The sequence below is a fragment of the Mobula birostris genome, chromosome 23 (assembly GCF_030028105.1).
Source record: "Mobula birostris isolate sMobBir1 chromosome 23, sMobBir1.hap1, whole genome shotgun sequence".
Taxonomy (NCBI): domain Eukaryota; kingdom Metazoa; phylum Chordata; class Chondrichthyes; order Myliobatiformes; family Myliobatidae; genus Mobula; species Mobula birostris.
Genome location: NC_092392.1, coordinates 7482580 through 7500979, shown reverse-complemented (window position 1 = coordinate 7500979; position 18400 = coordinate 7482580). Strand labels below are relative to the sequence as shown.

Sequence of the window (18400 nt, the reverse complement as noted above, 5' to 3'; positions counted from 1 at the left end):
AAATTTGTTAACTATGATTTCTTTTGATAAAACTGTACTGGCTCTGTCGAATCATGTTGTTCTTTTGTTATAACCTCCTTGATAATGAAATCCAGGATTCTCAGTCAGCTGTGAAGACAGACATCACCATTTCTCTTTTCTCAGCTAAAAGATAAATGCCTCTTTTCTCCTTTTTATGAATTTCTGAATGCCCAACAACCTGTTTTTGTGTTATCTGCTAGTTTACATTCATATACTAACCCCAACCATTTAAAATTGTTTTAATTATCATCTCTGATTTCTAAAAATTTCTCAGTCTACAGGTTTATTACAAATACATATTTCTTCAAGTGTATACCATTACTTACTCATTACCTTTTAGTCTCATTTCCCAATGTGCCTTAAACAACTCTTCTCTGTGTAGCTGTGTTTATTTAAATTTCAGTTAATGAACTCAAAATTGTCACTTTAAAACTGAATAAGAAATGCTTTCACTTTTGATCACTCTTTCCCAGATGATTCATCACAATGAGGCAGTCATTTATATACTGTTCTTCAAATGTAGACTTAAGACAAGTGTGTCCCACAAAATCATTCAGTTTTCACCCAGCAGAAGTCCTGGATGAACCATAAGATCCAAAATCTTCAGAGGGAAGGATCAGAGGCATTCAGGTCTTGTGATCAATTAAGATATAAGAAGTCCAGATATGATTTCTGGAAAGCCATTTCATGGGTGAATTGGCAATTCCGGACTAAACTTCAATCATTGAAGGTTGCTCAAACAACTGTGCAGGGCTGAATACAATTACCTCTTACAAAGTGAAATCAAGCAACATAGGTGACACCAGGACATCGCTTCCAGATGAGCTCAATGCCATCTATGCTCACTTTGATAGTCAAAACATGTAGGAGCTATCACTAGGCCAACATGAGAGCATCCTTCAGGGGGATGAACCCATGGAAAGCATCTAGTCCAGATAGGGTACCCGGCCAAGTACTGAAGACTTGTGATGATCAACTGCCTGGAGTGTTCCACAGTCTGAAGTACCCACTTGCTTCACGTAAACTTCAATTATACCAGTGCCCAAAAAGAATCTGGTAACTTGGCTCTATGACTATCACTCAGTAGCACTTATATCTACTTTGATGAAGTTTCGAGAGGTTGATAATGAAACAACCTACAAACGTGTAGATCTGCTCCAATTTGCCTACAAGCATGAAAGGTTCACAACAGATGCAATTTCATTGGTACTTCACTCAACCCTAGAATATCTGGACAGCAAAGATGTACACATCAGGATGTTCTTCATCGACTACAGCTCCACATTCAATACCATCATCGCCTCAAAACTAATTAATTAGCTTTAGGACCTTGGTTTCAATACGTCCTTTTTGCAATTGGATCTTCTATTTCCTCACTTGCAGACTTAGTCAGTTCAGATTGGCAGCAACAATTCTTCCACAGGTGCACCACAAGACTGTGTGCTCTTCTCGCTTTACACTTATTAAAGTGTAGCTATGTACAGCTCCAATGCCATATTCAAGTATGCTGACGACACTGTCCCTGGGTCAATCAAAAGCGGTGATGAATTAGCATATAAGAGGGAGATTGAAAATCTGGCAGAGTGGTGCCACAACAACCTTTCACACAATGTCAGCAAGACCAAGGAAACAAATTTTTTCAGAAGTCTTGCTTCCTCAGATTTTTTTTGTTTATGATAGATTGCTTGAAGCTGAACACAAATATAATTTCAGACTACTTGTATCTTGTAGGAATTTGGAGAAACAAGAAATTAACTTTTTATTGAATATAATGTGTTTAATTGTATAACGGTACACCACAAAACACATCTTTCCCTCCACCGCCCCCGCTTTCTGCAAAGATCGCTCCCTACACGACTCCCTTGTCCATTCATACCCCCCATCCCTTCCCACCAATCTCCCTCCCGGCACTTATCCTTGTAAGCAGAACAAGTGCCACACATGCCCTTACACTTTCTCCCTCACCACCATTCAGGGCCCCAGACAGTCTTTCCAGGTGAGGCGACACTTCACCTGTGAGTCAGCTGGGGTGATATACTGCGTCCGGTACTCCCAATGTGGCTTTCTATATATTGGCGAGACCCGACACAGGCTGGGAGACCGTTTCGCTGAACACCTACGCTCTGTCTGCCAGAGAAAGCAGGATCTCTCAGTGGCCACACATTTTAATCCCACGTCCCATTCCCATTCTGATATGTCTATCCACGGCCTCCTCTACTGTCAAGATGAAGCCACACTCAGGTTGGAGGAACAACACCTTATATTCTGTCTGGGTAGCCTCCAACCTAATAGTATGAACACTGACTTCTCTAACTTCTGTTAATGCTCCACCTCCCCTTCGTATCCCATCCCTTATTAATTAATTTATTTATTCTTCTCTCCCCCCACCTTCCCTCTCTTTTTTCTCCCTCTGTCCCTCTCACTATAACTCTTTGCCCATCCTCTGGGCTCCCCTACCACTTTCTTTCTCCCCAGGCCTCCCGTCCCATGACTCTCTCCTTTCTCCAGCCTCATATCTCTTTTGCCCATCAACTTTCCAGTTCTTAGCTCCATCCCTCCCCCTCCTGTCTTCTCCTATCATTTCGGATCTCCCCCTCCCACTTTCAAATCTCTTACTATCTCTTCTTTCAGTTAGTCCTGAAGAAGGGTCTTGGCCTGAAACGTCGACTGTACCTCTTCCTATAGATGCTGCCTGGCCTGCTACGTTCACCAGCATTTTTTGTGTGTGTTGACTGATTATTTGTAATAGTTCAACAAAGCTAAAAATGTTTTGTTGATGATTTTCATTTGTTCTCAGTGTATGAGGCTTCTTGCTGAAGTATCCAACAATAATCAGCTAGTATTGATGGATTCCAGATGTCCTGATACTATTTCTTCATGACCACAATATCCTGATGAAACCTTTCACCATACTCATCACTGACAGTGTCAAGATTTGCAGGGAAGAAGTCAAAATGGAGATACAGAAAATGAATCTTTAGTGAGATGTTGCACTTCATGGCTTTGTATGCTTGAAGTATGTTGTCAACCAGCTGCACATAGTTTGGTGCTCTGTAATTGCCAAGAAAATTTTCAACAACATCCTTCAATACCTTCCATGCAATTTTCTCCCATCCCTCTAGAAGTTTTTCAAATTGCCTGTATTTGATGACCTGTTTGATTTGTGGACCAACAAAAATGCCTTCCTTAATCGTAGCATCAGTTATTCTGACTTGAGTTATGAATTGAAATAACAAATATAGATCATTTCACATAAATGATGCGAAATAGGGAAATTTCATGGTGATCTTCATGATCAGCAGCCCACAATCCAAAAGATACACACAAAAGTATTCAAGAAACATAATCTTTGTTGTCCAGTGTTATTGGTTTCAGCAGGAGGAAACCAAGATGTCCATGAGCCAGCCCTCATTGGAGGATCAAAGGTGAAGAGGGTCAGCAACTTTAAATTCCTTGGTGTTATTTCTGAGGACCTGTCCTGGGCCCAACACGCAAATGGAATTATGAAGAAAGCTCGACAGCACCTCTTCAGAAGTTTGCGAAGATTCAGAATGACATCATTTAAAATTTGACAAACTTCTATAGATGTGTAGTGCAGAATATATTGACTGGTTGTATCATAACCTGATATGGAAACACCAATGCCCTTTGACAGAAAATCCTACACAAGTAGTGGATACGACCCAGTCCAACATAGGTAAAGCACTCCTTACCATTCAGCACGTCTACACGGAGTGCTATTGCTGGAAGGCAGCATCCACTGTCAGGGATCCCCATCACCCAGGCTATGCTGACTTCTCACTGCTGCCATCAGGAACGTGGTACAGGAGCCTCAGGATTCACACTATCAGGTTCAGAAGCAGTTATTACTCCTCAACCACCAGGCACTTGAACCAAAGGGGATAACTTCACTTAACTTCACTTGTACCATCACTGAAATGTTTCCACAACCTCTAGACTCACTTTCAAGGATTCTTCATCCTATGTCCTCAATATTTATTGCTTATTTATTTTTTTATTATTATTACTTTTTCTTTTGTATTTGTAGTGTGTCTTCTTTTGCACATTGGTTGTTTGTCCACCGTTTGGTGTGGTCTGTCATTGATTCTATTATAGTTCTGGATTACAGTATGACGGCAAGAAAACGAATCTCAGGGTTGTATATGGTGACATATGTGTACTTTGATAATAAACTTACTTTGAACTTTTGAACTGTTCTCAAGATGGGAACACAACTGCATCTCCTCCTCAAGTATATCTTAGTGTAAGCTAAATAAAATTTATTGCATTTTCTTTGTTATAAGCCACAATAAGATCCTGATCTATTGTCTGCCCAAGTTAAGGGCAACAGTAAACAACTTCCAACATTTTTTTTTCTCCCATTCATTATTCCTCATCTCCAAGCAATTTCCCAATGATCTGAACTAGGGGTGTTGTGGATAGTGCAGAGGGCTGTCAGAGGTTACAGCGGGACATTGATAGGATGTAAAAATGGGCTGAGAAGTGGCAGATGCAGTTCAACCCAGATAAGTGTGAGGTGGTTCATTTTGGTAGGTCAAATATGATGACAGAATGTAGTATTAATGGTGTGACTCTTGGCAGTGTGGAGGATCAGAAGGATCTTGGAGTCCGAGTCCACAGGACACTCAAGGCTGCTGCACAGGTGACTCTGTGGTTAAGAAAGCATATGGTGCACTGGCCTTCATCAATCGTGGGATTCAAGTTTAGAAGCAAAGAGGTAATGTTGCAGATAAAAGGGACCCTGGTCAGACCCCATTTGGAGTACTGTCCTCAGTCTGGTCACCTCACTATAGGAAGGATGTGGAAACTATAGGAAGGATGTGGAAACCATAGAAAGGGTGCAGAGGAGATTTACAAGGATGTTGCCTGGATTGGAGAGCATGCCTTACGAGAATAGGTTGAGTGAACTCGGACTTTTCTCCTTAGAACGACGGAGGATGAGAGGTGACCTGATAGAGGTGTACAAGATAATGAGAGGCATTGACCGTGTGGATAGACAGGGGCTTTTTCCCCAAGACTGAAATGGCAAGCATGAGAGGGCACAGTTTTAAGGTGCTTGGAAGTAGGTAAAGAGGAGATATCAGGGTTAAGTTTTTTTTACGCAGAGAGTGGTGAGTGCGTGGAATGGGCTGCTGACGACGGTGGCGGAAGCAGATATGGTAGGGTCTTTTAAGAGACTCCTGGACAGGTATATGGAGCTCAGAAAAATAGAGGGCTATGGGTAATCCTAGGTAATTTCTCAGGTAAGGACATGTTCAGCACAGCTTTGTAGGCCAAAGGGCCTGTATTGTGCTGTCAGTTTTCTATGTTTCTGTGAACCATGATTCTTTCTCACTACCAATCTAACTTACTTAATTATTAGATCAACCATCTTTCTGTCATGCTATTTATTCTTGTCCATGACTGGATAATGACCAATATCATTCAATGATTCAACAGGGCAACTTTCTTGATGAATCCACTCCAAGGTCAAATCCATAACACTCTACATATGACAACTAAGGCTACTTATAACTAATTCCTGCATACACATAAAGCCAGTTCTATTACCTCATTTAAGTTGTGCACCAATATTGGCCATTGTATTAATTACAACTTGCTGGCACACAACTGACAAAACATTGGAAATCCACAAGAACCCAAAATTGGTAGAGCTACTGGTCACATTAGAAATTGCAAGTTGAAAATGTGAGCATTTAAAAGTTAATCAAGATAATTGTACTTTTGTTGCAGTTAGGCAGTTCAGAATGATGATTCCATTTTACCTACTCTCTTTTCTCTTCCCATTCTGTACTATGCGGGAGCATTTCTCTCCTCACCTAACAGATTGTCTTGCCAGCCATAGAGCAGCTAGCTCAGCATTATAAGGGATGACGTTACTCTGGCAGCCAGCTGACCAATTGCAGCTCATTGGCCCCCAGCACTTGAAACATCAATTCGTGTTTATCCCAACAGGGACTCAGGACAGTAAACTAGCTTAGATCACTGCAACAGATTTGCTACTTGAAAGACTCAGCCAGCACATCACATGCACGCCACACAGACCAAAGTATCAACAGCATTATAGAAAATGAACTGCTGTCCCCTTTGCAAATTACAAATTTCCCTAAAATACAACACCACCATAAGCATTTATCAGTAACTCCAATAGGGCAGGACAGCAGGGCAGGGGGAAGGATGAAAAGATTGGAGGTGGGGGTTGGTGGTACAGTGTAGCTTGCTCATACATACGAGCACTGCATCACACCAATGTACCGCTTATTACGACATGCGTCAGCAATACATTCACATTTAGAGTGAAGGACAAAGAAATGAGAGCGCAGCCTGTGTGGTTGCCTGCAAAGGGAGACGAGAAAAAGAAATAAATTGTTCCAGAAGACAGAGGTTTTTGCTGCAGCTGTTAAGTCACTGGCCAACAAAGACGTTACTAACAGGACAAAAGACTAAAAGGAAACTGACATAACTCACTACCTCAACATTAAAAAAAAAGGATATCACAAGAAATACAGTGGGAAGAGAACAGGATCTTTATTTCCTTCTGTTATGATGCTAATTCTGCCAAGATCTTAAAAAAAAGGCTCATCAGCGAAGATTTTCATTTCATCAGTGAGAGAAAGAGAGCGCTCTCCAACAATCTTTTCCTCCTCCAATCGCCTCCCCCCTCCCCTTGGAGCAATCAACGGATTATTGCTAACTGTGCGAGAGGTAGCCTGCAGCTGCTGCGTCTGCTGGTGGAGAACTGGCTAGTTAAGCTGCTGACTGCAATATGCTGCTCGTAGCTGTTTTTAAATCAGCCGACCCTGGCAGAGAGGAGAGCGAAATAGATTAGAGAGCAAAGCTACCAAGAAAGCAGCTGGTTACAGCAGTAGAGAGGTGGGTGAAAGAAACAAACGAAGTGCTTTACACGAAGCAGAGTGCCTGGATGCTTTATCAGCGATGGAGCTCACTCGACAGCTTTCTCAACTCAGAGGACAAAAATCACGACTGTTGATGGCGCTGCTCTCTGGGGCAGAGAGGATGCATGCACCTGCGTAGCCGATCGGGCCTCACCTCTGTTGGTCCTTTCTACTTACTGGTTTGGATTTATTAGGAGCCATTTTGTGAATCCTTTATCTTTTTTAAGGGAAGGAGAAATAGCACTAGTATCTAGTGCATGAAAACCAGGGACTGCACTTTTGTAGAGGTAGGTGTGACAGGCCGTCCTCATTGCATCGCTCTCCTCTTTCCCCAACCCCACCCCCTCTCCCTTTCACTGTCGACCGCTACAGGCACTGGTAGCCTGCTGTGCCGGAGTAGAGCCGATTTTCAAATCAGTGCCGTTCCCAGACTATGGTGAATTATGAATGTGCCACATCATGAATCTCTTGTGGCAGGTAACTGTGCATCACACCTGGAATACTGCCCTGGTTCTTCTTGTCTACCTCACGGTACGGATGTGGAGTATGTGCGAAGCATCAAACAGAGAACAGAGTTGTCCAGAAATCTGCTCCTGCAGTAATCACTTCAGCAAAGTCGTCTGCACTCGCCGTGGACTCAAAGAGGTCCCTCAAGGGATCCCTTCTAATACCCGGTACCTCAATCTCATGGAAAATAACATCCAGCTTATCAAGGCAGACACCTTTCGACATCTGTACCATATGGAGGTCTTACAGCTTGGCCGGAATTCCATCCGGCAAATAGAGGTTGGTGCATTTAATGGACTGACTAGCCTTAACACACTGGAGTTGTTTGAGAATAGACTGACTGTGATACCAAGTGGCGCATTCGAGTCCTTTTCAAAACTGCGTGAATTGTGGCTCAGGAACAATCCCATCGAAAGCATTCCATCATATGCTTTCAACAGGGTGCCATCACTGCTGCGCCTGGATCTTGGGGAACTCAGAAAACTAGAATACATTTTGGATGGTGCTTTTGAGGGCCTAATTAATTTAAAATACCTTAACCTGGGGATGTGTAACCTGAGAGACATGCCAAATCTCACACCACTGGTGAGATTAGAAGAGCTGGAAATGTCCAGTAACCATTTCCCTGCAATTAAACCAGGGTCATTTCAGGGGCTTAAATCATTAAAAAAGCTCTGGCTTATGAATTCGCAAGTCAATCTGATTGAGCGGAATGCCTTTGATGACCTCACTGCACTAGTGGAACTAAACCTGGCCCACAACAACCTTACTTCACTGCCACATGATCTGTTTGCACCACTGAGATACCTGGTGGAGTTGCACTTACACCACAACCCATGGAATTGCGACTGCGATATCCTCTGGCTCACCTGGTGGCTGCGAGAGTACATCCCCACAAACTCTACCTGCTGTGGCCGGTGCCACTCCCCGCTTCACATGAGGGGAAAGTACTTGACCGAAGTAGAACAAGGCACTTTCCAATGCTCACGACCAGTTATACTGGAGCCACCACAGAACCTAAACATCTCTGAAGGGAGAACAGCCAAACTGAAATGTCGAACATCCTCCATGTCATCTGTAAGGTGGTTGTTGCCAAATAACACGGTATTGAGTCATGGCTCAACACATCCCCGTATGTCTGTATTTAACAATGGAACCCTATACTTCTTGCACGTTTTAATAACAGATGCTGGTAACTACAAATGTATGGTCACCAACGTTGCAGGGAATGCCGACGCATCTGCCTTCCTCAGAGTCAGCATGGCAGAGATCAACACTTCAAATTACACCTACTTTTCCACAGTTACCGTGGAAACAACACCCGAAACCGTCAGGACTAAAGTTCCGCCGTTTCTGTCGACGCCACCCACATACAAGCCAGCGTTCATCTCAACTCCAACGGTGCTACTGCAAAGCACGAGGAGTCCCAAAACAGTGGTGGTGGTCCCGACACTGGCCGCCATGGACACAACTCGCACCAGCCTAGATGAAGTCATGAAAACCACGAAAATCATCATCGGTTGTTTTGTGGCTGTAACACTGCTGGCAGCTGCAATGCTCATAGTGTTTTACAAACTTCGCAAGCGGCACCAACAACGGAGCACGGTGGCAGCAGCCAGGACTACAGAGATCATTAACATGGAGGAGGATCTCACGCCATCCGAAGGAGCTGTTGTCGTACCCTCGGTCCACGACCACATGAACTATAACACGTACAAACCAGCACATGGGGCTCACTGGACAGAGAACAGCCTGGGTAACTCGCTCAACACAATACCTGAGCCCTTTATTTTGCAGACACACACCAAGGAAAAGGTTCAGGAGACTCAGATCTGACCTGTACATTATATATGTATGTAAAATATATAATATATATATAATATATATAATATGTAATATACATATGTATATATAATATATATATATATCTGCAATAGAATGCACAAGTTGTCAGAATTTTGTAAAAAGTGCAGAACCCAAGACTGTTTTCTTGTATATGCTTATATCAAAGCAACCATGGCTGATTTAAAAAAAAGTGATTATATATATATATATATATATAGATATAGATATATATATAAAAATAAACTATTTTCTAACCTGTAACTTATGTTTAAGAAGAGAAAGCTGTTCAAGACGCTTTCGTGACTTTGGAAAAAAATGGGCCGAACCAATTTAAAAGGGCATTCTGTAATTTTTAAAGCCAGTGCTATGAGGATGCAGTCAATCATATTTATATGGAAATTCTTTCTAAGCCCAATATCAGACTTTACAGGTTTATCTTGTAAAAGCACCAATTTGTACTGTGCCAAAATGTTAAAAGGCAATAAAAAGGGATTTTTTGAGAAGAGTTGAATTAATTTATAACGGAAGAAAAATCATCAACCTTTTCATCCGAGTGAAATCAGCGAGGGCTCGTTCCACTTCAAGATATTTTCTGTTTATTTATAAACACTCTTTTCTGCATGCTGTGATACTGTGAATTCTATAAAATGGTGGAAGTGCAGATGAGTCTGCTAATTACCGTAAAGCATAAAGCATAATCTTGCTCTGTGTGTGTGTGTGTGTGTGTGTGTGTGTGTGTGTGTGTGTGTGTGCGTGCGTGTGTGTGTATACGCGCACACACACAAGTAAATGAATGAGATCAAGAGAAAAAGTGTGTGTATGTGTGCGCGCGACTGAGTGAGAGAGAGAGAGAGAGAGAGAGAGAGAGAGAGAGAGAACAAGAGAGAGAACGAGCGAAAGGGAGTGAAAGAGAGAGGGGGAAGGGAAAAGAAAACAGGGAGTAGTACTACTATATGTGATGAGCAGTATGCAGTGAAACTTATACTGGCAAAGGATTTTGGAAATGCCTGCAATAAATCCAAAATAGGGGAAAAGAAAGAGAGTTGAAGTACATTATGTCATAACTTCTGCAACAAGAACGGAATGCATTTCTAAAGACTGATGTGATTTATACACATTGCATACTGTCGGCAGCTTCACAACGCTGCATTCTCATCCGTAGTGCTTAAAAAACTTAGCTTTTTTTTGTTGGCAGACTCTTGCTGCAGTGACTCAACTGAAGGGCATGCAGTAAGGAAAGAGTTAAACAACAGTACATTAAATCCTTCTATTGATCACCTTCCATTTCTGGTGATTTATTTTAAAAGATGATTCAATGTGCTGAGTGTCAAGAAAAGATCGCGCAGGTGGGGAAAGGAGTCTTAATAGATGTTCGCCATTTTCAGAAATGAAATTAGCATTATTAAATGACAGATAGCATACTTGCATGGTAAGATTAGAAAATATGGCCATAAAACGAGATGTGCACAAATGGTTTGAATGATGTTTGGCTAAGCTCAAGTCTATTTAGGAGAAAGAAACTGAAAATTCTCCTGCTTTCTTCAATCGGTGTAATATATGAATAGCAATCGCATTCTTGTAAAAGTTATTTGAATTTTACTGCCTTAATCCATCTGCTGAGTGTGCTGCTTCTAATCCTGCATTAGCATGCAGAGAGCACGAGCTGCCTAATTTAGAATTTTCTAAATGTCGACAGAATGGATTGAAACAGAATTGCAGTTTCATAAACCCGCAAGCAGTCAGGGCAGTAGACCTGCGTCAAAAGAAATAAATGCGCCACGTTAAACCATTAAATTAGATCCTGGAGAATGGTGTTGATTAAGGAATGCTTGGTCCCACATGCTCTAACCATTAGCATGCCATTGTGCTTTGTGCTAAAACCGGGAGGTGGGGTAGTAAAGTTGATGCACAAGCACTTTAATCAGCTCAGGATCCGTTGCACTAACACAACACACACAAGAACATTTCATGGCTAACAATCAGGAGCTGATCGCTGTTCACCATTTTAGCAGTGATGGCTTTTATTATGTATTAATATTCATTGCTGATTTTAATTTCTAAAATAATATTACTTTGTAATTTCTTAACAATATGACCATGTGAAATAGAAATGAAAGTAAAATATGAAGAATGTGTAAAGGACTGACATCTATATTTCTGTCAATGTAACCTTAACCTTAATCTGTAAAAACAATTTATCTACACAGTGATTTTTTTGATGTTCAGAAGTGGGATGATGGCAGGTGGTCTAAAAAAATACAGCAAAAAACATAGATCTACATCAAATGAGATATCGTAACTGTTTTGTTCAAACTTTAGCCTTCGAATAGTAATATGATGAATGCCATCGTTTACATCAGCTTTACAAATGCAACAGGTTTTAAGTAAAGCCAGCCACAACAAATTGTATTTTACAATTCCCTTGACATAGCCGTTCAGCTGATTATCACATTTTAATTTTTTAAACCAAAAAGGAAGTAATATTTGGAACATTAAAATTTGGGCAAGTAAATTTTCAAGGCTGTTGAAAAATATAATATGCTACAAAGATAGAGGAATTTCAAAAGTAAACCCGAAAATTAGGACTTAAATTAAAAAGTGGAGTGCAGAAAATGAAAATGTTGAAAGTCAAAGAAATGCTGAATTCTCAGAAAGCATTTGGATAGAAAACATTGCAGCAATATTTTGGGAGGATCGGGTAGATAGCAACCTAAGTTATTGCTTACATACTATCTGAACATGCCATTAAAATCTAAGGTTCTAGCTTAAATATTTTAAATGATTTATAAAATTCTCATTAGGTTCACTAATATCCTTCAAAGAGTCTGGACTTTATGCAATTCCAGATCTGCCAATGTGATTGACTTGTAATTGCTTTCTCAGATTAAGGACAATTAGGAACGGATAACAATATCCCAGCATTAGCAGAGATGTCCATATCTTGTGAATAAGCCAACTATAAAGACACTGTAACAACTAGTAAAGATCCATGTGCTTCCAAATATAAATATCCCTCAATGAAAACAAATGAATGCCTCAAAATATACATTAATAATTCAGTGCAGAGTATAGTATCTACTTATCTCGAATTATGCTTCAGAATTTATAAATCCAACTTTAGTTTGGAAGAATGTTGTAATATAACAGATTGACAGACAAGTCCATCTGCATGTCCTTGTTTGGTTTTGAGTTTAAAAACTCCATTGACAAATACTCATGTATTTGGAAAGTAAGACCTCGGGAAATTTAGAACAAGCACTATTTCTTGTGCATGTCTGTATGCACATCAGTATGTATGTACTTGTGTTAATTTTATTCATATCTTCAAATATGTATAGGTAGAAACTCTCGTGCAGTAGCCTTGGGACCTGATTGGTTCTGGACCGCAGAAATTGCCTCCTGCTCACTACCTCTGAGCAAAAAAAGCTGCTCTTTTTAAGTTCTGAACACTCCCAACTTACGAGAACCCGCAAATCGGTAATGTTGCCTGACAGTGCAAAATCTGTACTGCTAAATTAATTAACTACAAACTAGTACAGATTTTATCGAATTTTATATCCTAGTTAGCATTAGCAGATTAGCATAGACATGAATGCCAATCCAAAATGCACTGTGCTATGGGGATTGTTGAATGAAAGAACTTCGGACAAGAGTGCTTCAACCTGCAATAAGTTTTCCAATTGTGGAATTTTTAAAGAATCACTTACTACTATTAAGTTACTTCAAAATAATTATAATGCACATTAACAAGATTGGATTTAACTGCTAACAAATGATCAAAAAAGACCCTTAAGATGCGAAATCTTTTGTGGGTGATTTTCAACATCTTTATACCTCCATAAGCTATCACTTAAAATCAACACAATCAATCTCTTCAAAATTTTTGATATTGAACATTATTTTCTTTTATAAATGTCTCAAAGTGGTCTCAGCACATTCTACTGCTGTTTTAGCTTTGCAACACTGGGCTTACTGCAGTATCATTTTCTGCCAAACCAGCACAGGAAGCCATTTGCTGGGCTTTTCATTTCTTTTTAATTCACCGACTCTGTCTCAGGTCCAGGGGTCTGTATACATCTGGTTAATATTGAGCTCCGAGACTCAATAGTGATTCATCATTCAATTTTTAAAACTCAACTCATGATTTTTATTTTACATCAGTTAAGGAAAAAATATATATTTACTGAATTTCATAAAAATATTGAACTATGATTTAATTGTTTTGCAGATAATCTGCTCAAATGTGCAATGCTAGTAATATGTTTTTATTGCTAATTTCTTTTATTGTTATCAGATGAAAACATCATGCCTTGGCTCACAGATCAGTATGAGTTGTTTTACAGAATTTTCATTTTTCCAACATGTAATCATAATTATGTATATTAGTATAACTGTGTTACATCGTTCTGTATTTTGAGGTTGGGAAAGAAAGGAGATGAAAGAGAAATGGAGAAAAGGTATTGTACTTCCATAACAGCCTTCTTCTCTCTTGAAGTTCATGAAGCAGAATGAAAGGAGAATTTAAGTTCTTTTGGAAAGATTTCCTTAAGTTACCATTAAGCAATGCTTGTATTCAGCAAAAAGAATTTGGACACACCATCTGGACCATAAGATTCTTTAACACCATCTATAACAAAGTTCGGAAACTCTACTTTTTAAATGTATAGGACAAATACTGAAATCTATTCCTCCGGTGTTCTTCCACTGCACTATATTCTTGGGGTGGTTTGTTCAAGTGAAGGAAAACAAACAATTGCTATTTGAACTTAACTACGTAATACATGTGCGATGCACACATTTTAAATATACTCTTTTGGTGCAGATTCTACCTTTAGCAACAGTTTTGCTGATGTGTTTATTCTAATCATTTGTCAGACTTGAGCACTGTTGGCAAGGCCTCACATTTATTGCTCAAACCAATGGCCCTAGGAGTTCCAGGATTTAGACTAGCAACAATGAAGAAGAGTAATTATCAGTCAGGATGGTGTTGAGTTGGAGTGGAGCCCTCAGGGAGAGTTGTGGCTCTTATCCCTTGATAGCAGAGGCTGTGGATTTGGGAGACACGGCTTAAGAAGCCTGGGCAGGGTATGCAGCACATTTTGCAATATGCACACCTTGCAGCTACTGCATGCCAGTGGTGCGGGGAATGAATACTCAAGGTGGTAAATGGAGTGCCAGTCAAGCTGTTTTGTCCTTTAATAGTATCAAACTCCTTTAGAATTATTGATGCTGTGCTCATCCAGGGAAGTGGAGAGCATTTAATAATGCTTCTGACTTGCGCCTTTAGATGGTGGAATGGCCTAGATTATCATGAGCTAAGTAACTCACACAGGATATGCAGCTCTTGTAACAGTTGTATTTATGAGGCTGGCCCATATTAGTTTCTTTATAGTAGAGACTCCCAGGATAATAACGGTTGGTGAAATGGCGATCATAACCTTACTGACTGTCATTGTAGATTGCTTCATGTTGAGGATAGTCACTGCCTGGCACTTTAGGGGGATTTTTTGCAAGAAAGAAACCAGTCCACCTCTAAGGTAAATCCCATTGAGAAACAAGGACTCTACAGAAGAGTTGGACCAAATATAAGAGGAAAAGAGAAACAAAAGTATTATATCTTATAAGCCACTATACTCAACAACAAATTGGAATCAAGTTTATTATCATATTTGTCTAACTAGTTTAAGCATAGCTGGTCTCCAACAGAAACTCTGCACAAATTTTCAGTTTCTCTTTGTATTTCAAGTAGATTAAAAGTAATCAGGTCAGGCCTGCTCAAATATTTAATACCTCAAGTACAAATTTGAAATCAATCTCATCAGTTTTCAATGGATAAAATTAAAATTCAGCTCCCTTTGGTTTACAGAGGTGGAGGGTAGGTGGGTGAAGATGAAACATTATGAATTGGGTACATGCTTAGAACTGGAAGGCGAAGGTGGGGATGCACAAGCTAACCCAGCACAAGGTGGCGGAGAAGATCCTGAACTGCAAGAAGATTCCTGGATAGCTGACAAGATGTTGTCAAAATCCACTGCAAGATCCAGAACTTCAAATGTTTCAGACATCCACATATCAAACTATACCAAGTGATCGGTACCCCAACATACATATTCACAACAAAGGAATGTGTGTTAGACGGAGAGCTTTTTGATTAGATCTACAAGAACGGCAAGCTGGATGAAAAGGGGAGCTGCCACCTCTTCCAAACAGATCATCTTGGTGGTGGATTATGGGCGACACATGATGAAGCACTGGGGCCTGAAACCAAAGGATGTGCAGCTGAATACACAGTTGAACACTAAAATCACTGCCTTTGGGCCCTCAGCTGTGTCTTACAGTGCATTCCTGAGAACCAGCCATGGCTCACCAAACTACACTATTCCCAAAGTAATTTCAAGGTATGGCATATTGATGAACAGCACGGTTTACAATGTCAACATTCTAGATTCAATTGCTGCCTATGTCTTTAAGGAGTTTGTACATTCTCCCTGTGACTGTGTAGATTTCTTCCAGACGGTATGGGTTCCTCCCACAATCGAAAGATATATTGCTTAGTAAGTAGCAGGCATGCTATGTTGGTGCTAGAAGCATGGCTCCAAGCACATTGTAAGTTGTTGATGGAAACAACGCATTTCAGGGTTGTTTGGATGCACATATGGCAAATAATGGAAGGTATGCTGTGGGGGAGGGGTCAGAAAAGCTGAGATTATAATGCACATCTATATGCTAAACCTAGTTTACATATAAAGTTTCAGATTTCTAGCTTATGCAGGAAAATACACAGACCATGCTACTCTTGTTATTTACCTATAAACAAACAGAGCAAAGGAAATAAATTAGTTTAGAGTTATCTTTCATCAGTCTTTAAAAGACACAAAGCAGTTGGTTATGTAAAATGATCACCAGAGGAAAAGGTACTGGGAACACTGACTGAATTAATGCTAACAAAATTAGAAAGAAACGAAGGCTAAATAATCAAACCTTACCTCCCCCCGCCCATTGCTACCTCTAAGTTGCTCAAGTGTGCAGCCGCACATTAACTGAAATACTCCTGTGCACATAACCTTTGTTGCCGCATAATTTTGAAATTATGGTAATAAATCTGTTAATATAATTTGCGAAATATCCTGTAATTATGTGTTAATGAGTATAATCCATAAATTTTTCTAAGTAACAAACCTACCACAACCTTTACTTTGAAACATTTTAAAGCTTCAACATATTTACATTAAGTGTTTCAACTTACAACACTGTTACAAATTGTAACAATAAACACAGAATGGAAGTTAGCAGCTGATTGTTAATAAACTGCTGGCCCACTGAACACAGACACCATCTAAGTCTACAAAATATAAAAGAATTTTTGTTATACTGTACTTCATTATACCATTCAATAAATAAAATCAAAAGTATGTGATTTTTCAATTTTCATTCTAAAATTCAAAGTATGCACATTACAAAAAAAAATTTGAAGTGCTGTACAGTTTTCAGGCCGTGTAAACCTTCCCTGCTCAGAGCAATGGTTGGTCCACGCAGCTGTAAAAATAAAGGGGGAACGTTGCCCTTCCCCCAGCCCCCGTTGCTTAAACTGGAAAACTAGAATTTCCACTGAAACCGATGTATAGCCAAGGGTAACTGGTTCTAGAATTTGTGGGTCAATTCTCCACTTTAATGAAACCAACAAAACTCACTGTTTTGGATTCAATGAAGGAACACAGGAGCAGAATGGTGGAACTCCAGCAGTTCCCATTGCAAACAGAGTCTGCAGAGTTTAGCCAAATAATGGTTTGGATGAAGGGACTGAATGTAGTGTGTCCCAATTTATTCATGCTTTGTAGACGATTTAGAAAACAACTTCTTGGGACCATGGTATATGCAAAGGTAAGCAAACTTTTGGTTCTTTAAGTTTGTAATAAACAGAAGTGGTAATAGGGATAAGTTCCCATTACCTACTAAGTGCTCTCAATAGTGTGCATGACAAATAGCCTCTGACCAAGCAAGAACAACCCCTGCACTTCATTTACGGCTTAGCTACCAAGTCCAGCAGAGCCATTTCTACAAACAAGAGAAGGGGCTTAAATGGGCTACTGGCACCTTAAAACCAGTTGCTTCAGGCAGATGGAGCTTATCAGCCATAGTTGGCAGCTTATCTAGGAGAAGGAAAGCTTCGATCTCTAACCTCTATGGCCTTTTGGCTATACCCACTCATGGAGAAGGCTTCAGGAGGAAACCCTGACGAAAAATCTGGAGCTGGAGTCCCTAAACAATTCTACGTTGAGTTCAACACTGAATGGCAACTCCTGTTACACTGCTGGAACCAAACTGTATCCATTTTTGCTGTTCCTTTGGATTCATCAACTACATGGAAAGCGGGAGCCTGCTGCATGGGCAATAGCTTGCTCTGCATATGGTACTGCCCTGGCTTGTGTATCACATAGACAGCTAGGACTCAATATCCATGGTCAACCCTGACCAGCAGAGGCCCTCAAGCAGACATATTAAATAAGCACACAAACAGATAGCAGATGGACGATAATGAGAAGAAATATGAAGTTATCCACAATAGCAAGAAGAAAGGAAGAACCGAATGAAAGTGTTGTATTTTTGCGATTAGAGAGATTTGAAGTTCCCTTTAAAAAGAAATAAACCCTTGACGCAGGTATAACAAGTAATTTAGGGCAAATAACATGTTGTTTCTTTTGTTTTGCGAAGAGGAGGGCATCTACGAGCAAGTTACCTAGGTGCAAACAACATAGGGCTTTAGTCAGAAGCTATCTGATCTCCTATTTAGTGAAAATGCATTTGTGTTAGAAGTAATGCAACAAAGATTTACAAGACTGATTCCTGAGAGGAGAGGTTAATATAGGACAGTACAGCACAAGAGCAGGTGCAGTGACCCATGATTCCTGTGCCAACTGCGATGTCAGTTTAAACTACATACCTGCCTGCATGTGGGTTAGATCTCTCTAATCCCTGCCTGTTCACTTCTCTGTCTAAGTGCTTCTTAAACATTTACTGTCACGACTTCTGGCAGCAAGCTCCAGGTACCCACAATGCTCGATGTAAAAACATCCCCCCCTCACCTTAAAGGTATGTGCTTCAGTATTTGA

At 40.2% G+C, this 18400-nt stretch overlaps 2 protein-coding genes across 2 annotated transcripts in view; one reads left to right on the top strand and one right to left on the bottom strand.

Annotated features, from left to right (window-relative positions):
• snd1 (staphylococcal nuclease and tudor domain containing 1) overlaps positions 1–18400 on the bottom strand; it is a 919733-nt gene that overhangs the window by 453064 nt on the left and 448269 nt on the right. The window lies entirely within an intron of this gene.
• On the top strand, positions 7386–9281 carry lrrc4.2 (leucine rich repeat containing 4.2). Its single transcript, XM_072241129.1, has one exon. The coding sequence runs from the start codon at positions 7386–7388 to the stop codon at positions 9279–9281; it is 1896 nt and encodes a 631-aa protein (XP_072097230.1).